General features: G+C 40.4%; 1 protein-coding gene across 1 annotated transcript; it reads right to left on the bottom strand.

Annotated features, from left to right (window-relative positions):
- Positions 1–13,413: 13,413 nt before the first annotated feature.
- Positions 13,414–13,953, bottom strand: LOC138904400 (uncharacterized). The gene has a single exon (XM_070192902.1). The coding sequence runs from the start codon at positions 13,951–13,953 to the stop codon at positions 13,414–13,416; it is 540 nt and encodes a 179-aa protein (XP_070049003.1).
- Between the last annotated feature and the right edge of the window lie 253 nt (positions 13,954–14,206).

Genomic DNA, 14,206 nt, shown 5'->3' with positions numbered 1-14,206 from the left:
TCTTCTTCTACAAGAATTTGAACTTGAAATCATAGACCGGAAAGGGAGTAAGAACCAAGTGGCGGACCACTTGTCCCGCTTGGAAGAGGAGGGAAGGCTCCATGATGGCCTCGAGATAATGATTCATTTCCAGATGAACAACTCCTCTCCGTGTCTGTGACTGGGACACCTTGGTTCGCCGATGTGGCTAACTTTCTTGTGACCGGCATTGTCCCATATGAGCTCTCTTCAAACCAAAGGAAGAAGCTCAAACGAGACTGCTTGGATTATTATTGGGACGAGCCATATCTTTTCAAAATTTGCCATCATGGAAGGCTCCATGATGGCCTCGAGATAATGATTCATTTCCAGATGAACAACTCCTCTCCGTGTCTGTGACTGGGACACCTTGGTTCGCCGATGTGGCTAACTTTCTTGTGACCGGCATTGTCCCATATGAGCTCTCTTCAAACCAAAGGAAGAAGCTCAAACGAGACTGCTTGGATTATTATTGGGACGAGCCATATCTTTTCAAAATTTGCAATGATGGTGTTATCCGGAGATGTGTTCCGGAAGAAGAGCAATTGAGTATTCTTGAAGCTTGCCATTCCTCGCCTTGTGGTGGTCACCATGGTGGGGCGATAACTGCTACAAAAGTCCTAAGTTGTGGATTCTATTGGCCTACCTTGTACAAAAATGCTAGCGAGCTCGTTAGGCGTTGTGAGAAATGCCAAAGAGCCGGTGGAATTTCCAAGAAGAATGAAATGCCTCTCACCACCATCCTTGAGATTGATATTTTTGACGTGTGGGGCATCGGCTTTATGGGGCCATTTGTGAGTTCATGTGGGAACACTTATATTCTGGTTGTTGTTGATTATGTTTCCAAATGGGTTGAAGCTGTGGCTTTGCCCAACAATGAGGCACGGAGTGTGGTGACTTTCTTAAAGAAAAATATCTTCACAAGGTTCGGCACCCCAAGGGCTATCATTAGTGATGAGGGTTCTCATTTTTGCAACAAAGCCTTCGACACTTTACTTTCTGAGTATGGTGTCAATCATAAGGTGTCAACCCCTTATCACCCACAGGCTAGTGGACAAGTTGAGGCCTCCAATAGGGAGATCAAGAGCATATTATCCAAGACTGTCAATGCAAACCGGAATGATTGGTCAAGGAAACTTGACGATGCTTTATGGGCCTATCGTATAGCTTACAAGACTCTAATTGGTATGTCTCCATACCAGTTGGTATTTGGAAAAGCATGCCATCTTCCGGTTGAATTAGAGAACAAGGCCATGTGGGCGCTGAAGAAGTTGAACCTTGAATGGGATGTAGCTGCCAATCTTCGGGTAGAGCAACTAAATGAACTTGATGAGTTCCGGTTCCATGCTTATTCCAGCTCGTCCTTGTATAAGGACAAGATGAAGTACTTACATGACAAATATATCCGGAACAAAGAATTCAAGGAGGGTGACTTGGTTCTTCTATTCAACTCTCGGTTACGGATGTTTCCGGGAAAGCTCAAGTCAAAGTGGAGCGGCCCTTTTGAAGTGGTGCATGTAACTCCGTTTGGTGCTCTAGATTTGAAAAACAAGAATGGTGAGATCTTTAGAGCTAATAGGCACCGAGTGAAGCACTACCTTGGCAAGATTGATGATAGCCACGTTGTGGCATTGATCCATTTCAAATGATGATGCTAACATGCGTCGTGCCGCGACGTTAAATCAGGCGCTTCTTGGGAGGCAACCCATGTGTTTTTCTTTCTTTTGATTTTCTTCTTAGATTAGGCATTATTTTGGATTAATTGGTTGTGAAGTGTATATAGAAACTGGTTGTGCAGTGCAGGATTTTGACCTGAAAAATTTGACTAAGTGTTGGATATTCGCGGACCGCGCCAAAAATTTTGCGGTAGCACATTTTTGTCCGCGAACGCGTACTTGGAAAGAGAAAAATACCAACTCTCTAAAGTTGGACTGTAAAACATCCTTTAGAGATCGCGGTCGCGCTCCAATTTTTGCGGACCGCATTGAAATTCGCGGCTACGACCTATATTCCGTGGACCGCGCCCATGTGCTTGAAGCTGGTCTACATAAGGTAACATAGCGCGGACCGCGATAGAATTTCGCAGCCGCGCTCAGGTAAGGCGGTGGGTTCCACAGTTGATTAGTATAAATAAGGGTTCTTTAAACATTTTACAGTTTTCGAACCCTAACGTTTCACCGCATAAAACAAAGCACTGTTCATCTCATCCTGCTCTCAATTTTCATCTCATTCACATTAAGAGTTCATTTTCTACAATAATTTTACAACTGTTCAATTCCATGATGTGATTTTATCTTTTTTCTTTTCTTTTCTCTTTGTTTTAATTTTTCTTTGTTAGTTAGGGTTAGATGCATGCCATGATCTCAAATTAATGCTTACTTGATACTTAAATATATGTGGGTAGTGTTTATATGCCTAATGGGGCTTGGGGTTAGTAACTTTGTATGGTTAATTGAACTAATTTTTACACACTTAGTGAAAACCCTAGTTATAAGTGTTCTTAGTACTGATATTATTGGAATTTTGCGGCCGCGGTCCATTTTATGCATTCCGCGATAGGCTAGGCGGCCGCGTTCATTTGTTTCACGGTCCGCGCTACCCCAGCTTTTAGTTACTGAGTGAGTGCTAAGAGTTCACGGCCGCGGTCACTTTTACTCGGTTCGCGGCTGGTCCTTCGCGGTTGCGTTCAAGTTTTCGCTGTCCGCGCTTGTGAACTTCAAAGAGTCTGTTAATTGCTTTCGCGGCCGCGTTCATTTTTTCGCGGTCCGCGATTGGTCATTCGCGGCCGCATTTAATTTTTTGCGGTCCGCGTGTTCCAAGATTAGAGAGTCAGTAGTCTGAACCTGACCTCTTCGCGGCCGCGTTCATTTTTTAGCGGTCCGCGATGGGCATTTCGCGGCCGCGTCCACTTTTTCACTGTCCGCGGTTCCCTGTTTTGAGAAGCCCGCTTGTTCATTTCATCTGTACTGCTTTAAGGCGTGATTGAACCCAAATTCTAATTATCTTTCACTAATTGTGTGTTGCAGAAAATGGTGCGATCTCGTGGAGGAGCAGACAAATCAAAAGGGAGGGAAGAATCCTCCCGAGGCCGGGGCAAAAGAAAGCAGGTTTTGCCCTTAGCAACTCAAAGAATCATAAGCAAAAAGAAAACCCTCACTAGACCTCCTGCCGATTCATCAGACACAAGTGAATATCTCACATCCAGGGAGATTTCTGAGGGGAATCTACACAACCTCGACAAGAGGCCCAATCACAACCCTTTCGCCTAATCGATGAAACTACATCCTCTTCTGGGTCGCCTGATAGCTCAAAGGGAGGTAGTGAAGCATCGAAGCCATCTCCCCCACCTGCTCCAACTCCAGCCTCAACAGGTGCTCCTATCAATGTAGATGAGGATGACGAGGTCCCGGATGACGGGAGAGGGGGTGATACCAATGTGGGTGGTCTTGCTAGATCAAGGAAGCCCGAGGTGTGGGAGGATAGATTCATGAGCGAGAAAGCATACCTCAAATTCCGGGAATGGTGGTCCCAAAGGTCGCTCACCCTTGAGCGACAGTTTATAGAAAAAGATCTCCTTCCTCACAATCCAAATGTCAAGAGACAGTTGTCACGCCCCTTTTTCTCGCGAAATCGGGTTTCGACGTTGACAACTCTTTTAAAGGAAGGGTTATTCAAAAGAGAGAGTTGCCACCTAACGGATTAAGGTGTGTTAGGGAACCTATTTGCAAATGACTCGGGTTTACTAGTTTGCATCACCAAAGATCGGGTAAGGGCTCAAATTACCTCGAGGAGAAGGTGTTAAGTACTCTTTGAGGTCCACAATAGTCGGTCCCGGCTGAACTCGAATTATGTGAATTAGTCTAAGAGAAAAGAAACAGTTTGGACAAATAATGAAATATTTTAACAGGAATGTGGGGGAGGGGGGGTTCCTAAGTTTGTTTAGCCTAAAGGATCACCCTGTGTAACATAAATAATATTTCGTAACTCCCTCAAGATGGGGTGTTACTCATATTATTCAGCGAGCACAGACTATCATCTCCTGCTACCCGATTACTATCTTTAAGTTGTTTACCTAAAGCGCTCTATTTAATTCTAAGCCGTGCCTTATGCGTACACTACCCGTCCCATGCCTATGGTCCGGAAGGCATTTGGACCTCTATTTCAGGGTGGTTCTCGACCTTAACTTAGGCTGCTCAAAAGAAAAAAAATACTAAGCGACAGACAAAAACAGTTAGGACTCTCAAATAGAAACAAGTATGGGCTCAAGTTAGCCTCCGCATTTAGGCATCAAATGCACGCCAAACTGATTTGCATTGACAGATTTTATTAATTGCAGAATCCTATAGGTAGGATATCTATGTGATATTGAATGAACGAGCAGCCAGTCATGTATAAAATCAGTTTCTTAATACGATTATTAGAACCTACATAAATTTGCCTACTGATTTTAGCATAATATGATTAAGCCTATTAGCATGGTATCTAGGTGTTTTACGCGATAGTAAATAGTGGCAAGTCACAAAAACAGACCCAGAATTATTTGTTTTAGCCCTATAAGCATGTTTTCCAGCGAGGGTGAAAATACAGTATTTGGAAACTCATGAATAAACAGGCAGAAATTAAATTGGTTCGAACATATAGGCATGCTTTCTATAATTTGATCCAGTTTTAGATCTTATAGGCATGATTTCTATAATTTGATCAAAACAGTGCGTAAACAGAAATTTGCATACATATTAGATCATACCAGAACATAATTGAACCAAGCATTGAACCTATGGACATGGCTGCTAGCACATAATGACTGAACATAATAAAGTACTTATAGGCAGGATTTCTACCTAACTTATTGCAAATGTAAAATAGGAACCCCTTCCCAATTTCACTAACACCCCAGAATTGTTATTACAAATAATTATTACAGACCAGAATTTAATAAATAAATTATAAAGCAAGTGTAACTATAGGGAGCCTACAGCAGGCCCAAATACACCTGGACATGCCAGGCCTTCTACTCACAATAGCTCCAAAACCCATGTTCATAGATATAAAGTAACCAGTTGTTGAGTGATTCACTCATATATCAAGGCTAAACATACAGAACCCAAATCTCTAGTGTGTCAGAGTTCTCAAGGGCTTCAAGAACCCAAGGCAGTGCTCACACTAGAGAGATCAGAGGACAGAACATAAATAGCCTTGGCTTTCAGCCGGCTAGGAGTAAGAATTCAGAAGGATCAGGGGAGTAGAATGGGATTAGGGAATCTATTGAAGGACAGAATCACATATTGAGCATATATGAACAAATAGTATACATGCTTAATCCTAAGCAGACTTAATCAAGTTTTAGGAATTAAATCAATCACATGCTAACAAGGCAAGTTCATAAGCAGATTCATAGTGATAACAGAAGATCCACATTAGACTAAGTGTAGGAACTAGTGTCATAAGAAGGGATCCCATTAACTAGCAATAGGCCAGGACATGTTAAAACTGATTAAGGCAGTTACTAGAGTTGTCATAATATAGTAAGAACAAAGTCAAACATGCCACATTATAACAGGTTCAACAAACAGGTTTATAAATCAGTTAATGCACGCATCTATACATGGTTAACCGGTCTACATGAAAAGGTATGAGAGTATGTTTATAAATAGGTTCATAACAGACTTAACTTTAAAAGATAGTCATCAATAACATAGAGCTTAAGCAGAATTTCATTAATCAACTCAAAATAGGTTCAAACATGTCTCAAACTATAAGTAATAGCATTTAGGATAACATAATCTAATTGAAATAACACGTTGAGCAAATATTCATAGCGAAATGGCAGAGGGTCTAATAACTCACCAGTTGAGATGAAACAGGGAAGAAAGGGATCCAACAGTATGGTAAATATCACCAACAAAAGCAAGAAATTGGAGATTTCTGGCCTTGGCTTTCAGCCGACCAGGAATCAGAATACAGAATGAGATTATTCAAGAGTGGAAGCACACAACTTTGTTATAGTGAAATATTTTCGAACTCAGAAATTCCAAGTCTTTTTTTTAAAGGGGAGTGGGGAGGGGTTTAAATAGTGCAGGGATTAGAACATAAACATGGAAAATAACTAGTTTAAACACAAAAAAAGGCAAGTACTTAAATCAGTAAAATTGAAACCCAAAATTTTAGGTAAAAATATACAAGATTGGCAGAAAATAAGGCAAAGAATCACATAATGTGTACAATGAACATAGACAGGAAATTATTCACAAGAAGCACAGAGTAGAACCGGATTTGGTTCAAGTAAAAAAAAGGTCTGAAACCCTAATTTGGGTAAATCACAAAATCGGAAGAAAAATAAATGCAAAGAATCATATATTAGCATAAAACGAACATAGATAGGAGATTATTAAAAAAAACACAGAATCGAACCAGATTTGGTTCAATTAGAGAAGACCTGAAACCCTAATTTAAGGCAAGTAAAAGAAATCAACAGAAATAGGCAGATTCATGCGTAATAGAATGAATATAGACGAAATAATGCTAAAAATCAAGCTTGAACCAGGTTTGGTTCGAATCAAAAGAGAATCTGAAACCCTAACCTTAGGGAATTAGCAAGATACGAATGAATCGGGCTTACATGGTTCAAAATAACGCGTTTGGACTAAAGGTCATCCAGATTCAAAAGGTAAAGATCGATTCAGACAGAATAAAATATGGGGTACTTGCCATGTTTAGGCAAGTACCTAAGTTATTCCATAAAATAGCACCAAATAAGGAAAATATCTCGAGATGGTAGGTGAATGGGAAAAGAATCCCATTAAGAACGGGATATGGGGGGATTTTAGTGAGGCGGCAGGATTAGGGTTCATCAGAGGAGGGAAACATAGGCGTTTGGGAAATGAGGGTTAGGGTTTGGGGGGTGGAGATATAAGGAAAGGGAGGGATCGTTTATGAGCCGTTGATCATTTTTTATCAACGACTGGAATTTGAGCAGACTGGGTTGGGTTTAATTGAGTGGGTAAGGGTAATTGGGCTAGGGGTATTGGGCTTGGGATAATTGGGTAGGTTTGGGTAGTTTAGGTCCGAATATTTAATTAAATATTGGGGCCAGATTTTAAATATTCAATTTATTAAATAAATAATTTATAAAAAATGAATAAATAAAAAAATATAATTTGTGCATAAAAATGATTAAAAAAATTATTTAACACTATAAAAATATAAAAGGTTATTTGTTTGCATAAATAAAGTAATTATAAGCATGTATAGGCTATTATTGCAAAATGTGTAATTTAGCCTTAAAAATGCAAACGTAATTATAACAAATGTACTAAAAATATTTAAAACCTAATATGGGTGTAAATGATAAGTTTAGATAATAAAACCATCATAAAATAATTTTTTAGGTAATTAATAGATATTTATATATAATAAAATGCCGAAATAAATTGATTTAAAGCCTTTAAAAATTATAGAAAATTATGAAAAATACTTATATATGCTTGTAGATCAAATGATGATGCATGTGCACTATCTTGAAAGTGTGTGTGTATATATATATATATATATATATATATATATACACTTGAAAAATATGAGGAAAAAATTGGGTATCAACAACAGTTTGAGGAGAGAAAAGGAATGGAAGTACTTCACCAGCAAGGTTCCGGATGCCAATGAGTACCTTGTCAAGGAGTTCTACGCAAATGTTGCCCACATCAAAAAGTGCACCACTGTGATAAAGGTACAGAACTTGAAGATACGGTTTGATGGCGGCACCTTGAACAAATATGCCGGTTTTGAGGATGTGGAAGTTGTACAATATTTGGAGAAGATGGCCCTAGATGAAGCAGCCCGGCCTTGGCTAGCGAAAGTAATAGCCATCGCAGTAACAACACCGGCCTGGCTCGCAGCTGGAATCCCAATCGCCAGAAACACCCTCAGCTTTGAAGCCAAAGGGTGGTGCACATTTGTATGCAACTGACTTGATCCTAGCCACCATGATAGTGTAATCCCACTCTCCCGGGCGATCCTAATAGCTTCCATCATGGCGGGGTATCCAATCAATGTAGGGAACCTCATGTCCCACCACATCTCCAAAGCAACCGGAAAAAGAGAAAGTTCCTACCCCTACCCCAACTTTATCACTATGTATCTCGAGGACCAAAGGGTAGAGGGGATGCACTATGACACGAAGCTGAAGCCGAAGAAACCTTTCTCCTGGTATAGCTTCCAAGCACCGGACAACCCTAAAGCAAAGGGTAAAGACACTACCTCCACTGGCCAGTCTGAAGAGCCAAGGGTAGTGGCCACCGGGTCAGAGCCTACCACAGTAGCGGGACCTTCAGCTGCCACGCCTCCTCCTTCATCCGGGCTATCCATCATTGTGCCACTATCTGTGCCCTCATCTTCGACTTACCCCCAGACTGCACTGCGGGTTTCTCAGACCATATCCAGCATCAACAACTGGATGCAGGCAGCTACATCAAAGTTGTCTGTCCTATCCAGTGCATTAGCAGCACAGTCAGCCCCAGCACAACTTCAGGTACCTCCATTAGTGGAGGATTCATTGACGGAGCTTCTGGCCAACCAGAAGAAGCTTCTGGACAACCAAATGAAGATCCTGGAGACTTTGGATACTCATGGCAAGGTGATCAAGGATCCGGGCAAGCAGGTAAAGAAGATGAGAAAGACTCAGGCCTCAAAGGAGTCAGTGGAGAAGCTGAAGAGGGAGATAGAGAAATTCACTTCTGTTGGAGATACCCCACTTGACTTGCTTATGGAGGAGACTGCCCCACCAGCGCAGGCAGCAGAGCATGAGGCAGATAGAGCTCCAGTTAGAAGATTTGTGGTCCCCTAGTCAAAGGATTTGGAGATCCAGTTAGAGGACCCAAAGGGAGCTGATGATCCGATGCAGTCCGAGGAACCTACTCATGTGCCCGACCCCATACAGACATAGACCACATAGGTAGTTTTATTTACTCTCTAACCCTTTCCTGATCTTATTTTGATATTAGCATTGAGGACAATGCTATATTTTATTTGGGGGGTGGTCCATTTTGATTTGGTGATGATTTGATAACATTGGTATGTAATAATTATGATACTATTTTTCTTTACCTTTACTTATCGTTAGTTTCACTTTCGTTATTTTTCGCTTTTGGTATGTATATAACTTTACCATTCGATGTATATATTCATTTTCATTTCTGTATATATATATTCGTTTCACTCCATTATTGTACATATTCATTTTACTTTCCGTAGTTTACTTTATAACTTTTTTCGTATTTCTCCTTAATAGCTTAGCTTCTTATTTCCTTTAGTAGCTTATTTTTGAATTTTTAGCTTCTTTTTACATTCTGCGTGATCAATAAGTCTTTGGATTTCTTAATGCCATGGTTCTTTCCAAAGGTGGATGTTGTGTGAACCGGGTGACTCTTCCCAACGATGAATGACGTGACAACCTTTTTAAGGGATCGAGTCTGTTTTGTTTTTGTTTTGGTGTATATAGTAGTAGTAATAAATAAAAGTGTCTCAAGCAGGCTTCACTTGGTACTAACACATTTACCTTCGATCTCATGGTTAGAGACAAGTTGATTGGCAAAGATTAGCTCTAGTTGTGACCTTTAGACTCTTGCGTTGGCTAAAACAATCATCGAGTGGTTTCCTTGAGCCATTTGGAATTTTTAATCTTAGATAGGGTTGTTGTGGACCCTCGACTCTATTCTCTCTAATAATCCAGCGGCTCGAGAGGTGAGGTATTGAATTGCAAGTCCAAGTCCCGTGCCAAAAGGTCTAGAACTTTCCCTGAATGTTTGTCTAGGCGAAATTCTAAGTGTAGCTCGACTTGAGAAATGATTGTAGGCTCTCCTTGGTCCAAGTTGAACTTTGAAAACTTCTGTAGCCTACCAATATGATATCCCTAGTCAACTCCTTTGAGCCTAAGCCTTTTTCATTCAATATCCACATTACAAGCCTTTATCCGTCCTATAATGACCCTCTCTTGGCACCCATACTTTCCTTAGCATTCATGATGAACAATTGGCAAAAGCATAAGTTTGGGGGAGAGACGAGTAAATTGAAAGTGATAAAAGGTTCAAAGAAGAAAAAGAATTGTTGAAAAGGAAAGGAAAAGAAAAGGAATAAAAGCCATAAAAATACATCAAAAAGAAAGAGAATGTTGAAGGGATTAAAAGAACATAATGATGAAAGGCAAGGAATGATGAGAAAAGGAGAAATATGATTGTCATGAGTAAGAAAGAGTGGTGATTTACATAAGGGGCAAGCTCATGGTACTTAGAGCTGGACTTGTGGCATTCTTTTGAGAGTGATGAGCGCACTTCTTCACAATCCTTGTTTTGAGGGTTACATTCAAAAGCGAGATTTACTCATGGAGAGTAGAGGAGGAGGAGTTTGGGATCCACAATGACCTACGTGAGAGAGCGAACTTCCTTGATGAATTGAGTCAACTCTTGATGCTTTAGTGTCACATTAGAACTATGGAACTCAAAAGGGCATAACACAACGTTGTTGATAATTCATTTGTGTTGAGGGTAATTGTTAGTCCCAATTGATGCTTGATGAAGGCACCTTAGGCCAGCTAAAATATCCTTTTCTTTTCTTGTGGATGTGGGAATTACCTTATTTGCTTGAGGACAAGCAAAAGCTTAAGTTTGTGGGAGTTGATAAGTAGAGATTTTAGCCTATTAATTGCTCTCTTTTACTTGTGTGTTGGGCCTAAAATGCGTGAAGGTATTCCCAAAAACTAACTTAATATGCTTGCTTGCAGGGATTGTTCAAAATGAGCCAAAGGAGCCATAATCAACTCATAAAGGAGTCAAAACTTGAACAAAAACTAAAACTGGGCCAAAAGGTGTGGAATACGGACCGCGACAGAATAGTGCGGCCGCGAAAGTATCAACACGGCCGCAACCATTATTTCACGGTCCGCGATATGAAGAATCAGAGAGATGGTTTTTTTAGGCACAAACATGAACGCGGACCGCGACAAGAAGATGCGGCTACAAAAGTACCAGCACGACCGCAATAGGAATTTCGCGGACCACGGTTGCTAAGGTTCAGAGAGTGCATAATTCAAAAAACAATGAGAAGGGCGGTCCGCGTCAAAGTTACACGGCCGCGGAAGTCTCTCACGCGGACACGGTAAAAATTTTGCGGTCCGCGAAACAAGGTTCAACCTAGGTCCAGATGTGAAGAAACGCGAACCGCGTTCAGAATTACGCGGCTGCGAAAGCAAGTGTGCGGCGGCGGTCAGAATTACACGGCCGCGAAACTTTCGCAGGGGTATTTTTGTCCGAAAATTTCAGCTTAGTATAAATAGATCTTTTTGTCAATTCTAGGTTATGTTATGTTTTTGCTGAGTACGTGAGACGACTAGGTTTTCCTTTTTGGGCAATTTTGTACAAGATTTACTTTATAACATTAGATTTTTACCTTTTAATTTAGTATTATGGATTATTTCTTCTCCTTATCTTTGATTTCTGCTATTATTATGAGTAGCTAGACTCATAGCTAGGATTGTGACTCAACCCTAGTATGGGTATTTAATGGGTCTTGAATTTTAGGGCTTGAATATTTATGGGCTAGTGATGTTTAGCCTAGTTCTTGCTAGAATTATAGATTTAGTGGTTGCAAACACTGATTCATGCCTTTATAATTTGGTCTCTTCTTGAGAAAGAGGGATTAAGTCTGGGAAAACTAGGCTAACAAGGAATTGGGATGAACTCAAGAAATTGATATCCCCAATTAAAGGGTTAAACCTAGAGATAGTAATACCCGACTTGAGCTAATAGTACATGAATTGCATGAATACCCAGTTGGACTTGAGAAAGCCAAATTGGGCAAAATCACTCAAACTATCGAGAGATATAGAGTGAGTACTTGGGTGTGATGGCTATATTATGATCCCAAATTAATCTAGCTTGCCCTAGATTCTTTCTACATGTTAGATGTCCACCTAGGCGAAAGTCACTACCCTAGTCCGTTTAAACACTTGAAAACCTACATCAAAAATATTGTACTTAGCTTTAATCTTAACATACAATAGAAATAAAAATATAAATAGAATCAACACCATCATGTTTGGAAGTGAAATTAGGAACAACACACGCATCTAGACTTAGATATAAACCTAATTCCAAATCAATTAACTTTTTGTGAAAATCGATCCCGACCTTGTTGGGTAAAACTGCATTGACCATCCTCGCTACTCAATAGTGGTGTACGTTTGGACTCGATCATTTACCCCTCAGATGAGAGAGAGGATATTTTCAGATGATTCAGAATATGGCCTCATCGGCCTAGTTTGAGGGTTACCCCTCTAGAGTTCACAGTTACAGAGTGGTACGCTCGGGCCGAGTATGGTACCGGGTGCCGACCACGCCTCTACAGGTTTGGGGCGTGGCATTCCCAAACTGACTGTAGGACATTTTCGACGATCGTGTCCTGTTTGGGAGCATATACCACATTTACGTGCATATATGATATCACTAACATCCATTTGGTTCCATATCCGTGTTCTTTTTTGCACTTGTCTGCGACGCACAAAATCCTTCTTACAAACCATTTTAATTAGTTCCGGCGGCCAATAATACTCAGAACCCAGTGGTTGGAAGTGACCGCTATAGGTGTTTGCATATGCAGCCACACTATATTCTTTATCAACATACCTCATTACTGCAAACCCAGCATGTTGAAAGCACTTCATGGCATGTGAGCATGGCAAGTGATAAATCGAATATTTTCCACATGAACATAATCACATGGATTCATTGATGGTGTGGGTAATATGCGGTTTTGATGCAAACCAGTGCAAACTTCAAAACTATTTCGATTGCTGTAATATTGCAAATATATATGCCACTGTGCCCGCTTCCTATATTTGTCAAATCGTTTCATCGGTTGTGGCATAAATTAAATACCTATTTCCAGAAAGGACGATGCACTGCAGAATCTTTCAATAAACCTCTCTACCAGCTGCTTGAATGACATCTGCACCATGGCAGTGACAGGTAATCCACAGGCAGACTTCAAACAACCCGTTGAAAGTCTCTGATACATTTGTAGTCAAAATGTCCCATCTTCTGCCACCATCCTTATGCAAAGTCCACTTATCAAGCTCATGTTGCATCAACCAATCATAAGCTCCTTCGTCTTCCTGCCTAATAAACTCCATTCACATCCTGAATTTACACTCTTAATGGTCTGTTGCAACCATCCACATTAAATCATGTAAGCTCTTGTTCAGATGAGCCCGCTGGAAGTTGGACTTCAAGCGCCTAACACAGTAACGTTGGTAGGCGTACGACTCCTTCCATGTATCTAAAGTATTCACAGAACTTAAAATCCTACTGTGCCGATCAAATATTAGACAAATACCTAAATGTTATCTCACAACTCCTTCAAATGGCTTAAAAACCATGTCCAAGTTTCTTGAATTGCATTGGCACAAATAGCAAATGCGAGGGAAAATATGCTTCCATTAGCATCTATTGCAACGACAATCAACATCTTTATATAATACTTTCCATATACATGTGTGCCGTCAATGGAGATTACCGACCGACAATGAACAAAACCATCAATGGATGGTTTAAATGCCCAAAACACATATATGAATATGTATTCTGGTATGTTAGGAATCCGATCGTGCTTCCATTCAATAACAGTCCCAGGGTTAAAGTGTTGCAGGGCAACCATGTACCTCAGTAGAGCTGCAAATGACTTATCCCAATTGCTATAAACAATCTCAAACGCACGTTTACCCCCGAGAAATGCCTTTCTTTTGGTAATGGTACACCTATATGCCTGCACAAATGATGTTATACACTCTTTCACCTTGTACCTTATGGACGATTCAATGTGTGAAATCAAGACAAGGGAAATCAAATCAACATTCAAGTTAAAATGATTCCCATTGAATGTGTCCATATCACAAGTGTACTTGGTAATGTATTTTCCCACGATCCACATATTAGTTGGTAATGTATTTTCCCACGATCCACATATTAGTTTTTAACTTTCTCACACGCATCATCCACTTACAACCTTGGTCCCATCTACGACAAACAACCTTATATATTTGCTTAGATGACTCAACAACCTCGATCTCACGACAGCTTTTTATGCTGTAAATTCGCTCCGTCCTATTAAGGCCCGACTTGTCAGTAAAAAGCAGATTCTT

This window comes from Nicotiana tomentosiformis, chromosome 2 (assembly GCF_000390325.3).
Source record: "Nicotiana tomentosiformis chromosome 2, ASM39032v3, whole genome shotgun sequence".
Taxonomy (NCBI): domain Eukaryota; kingdom Viridiplantae; phylum Streptophyta; class Magnoliopsida; order Solanales; family Solanaceae; genus Nicotiana; species Nicotiana tomentosiformis.
Note: the sequence above shows the minus strand (reverse complement) of the source record. Positions and strands in the feature narration are given on the sequence as shown.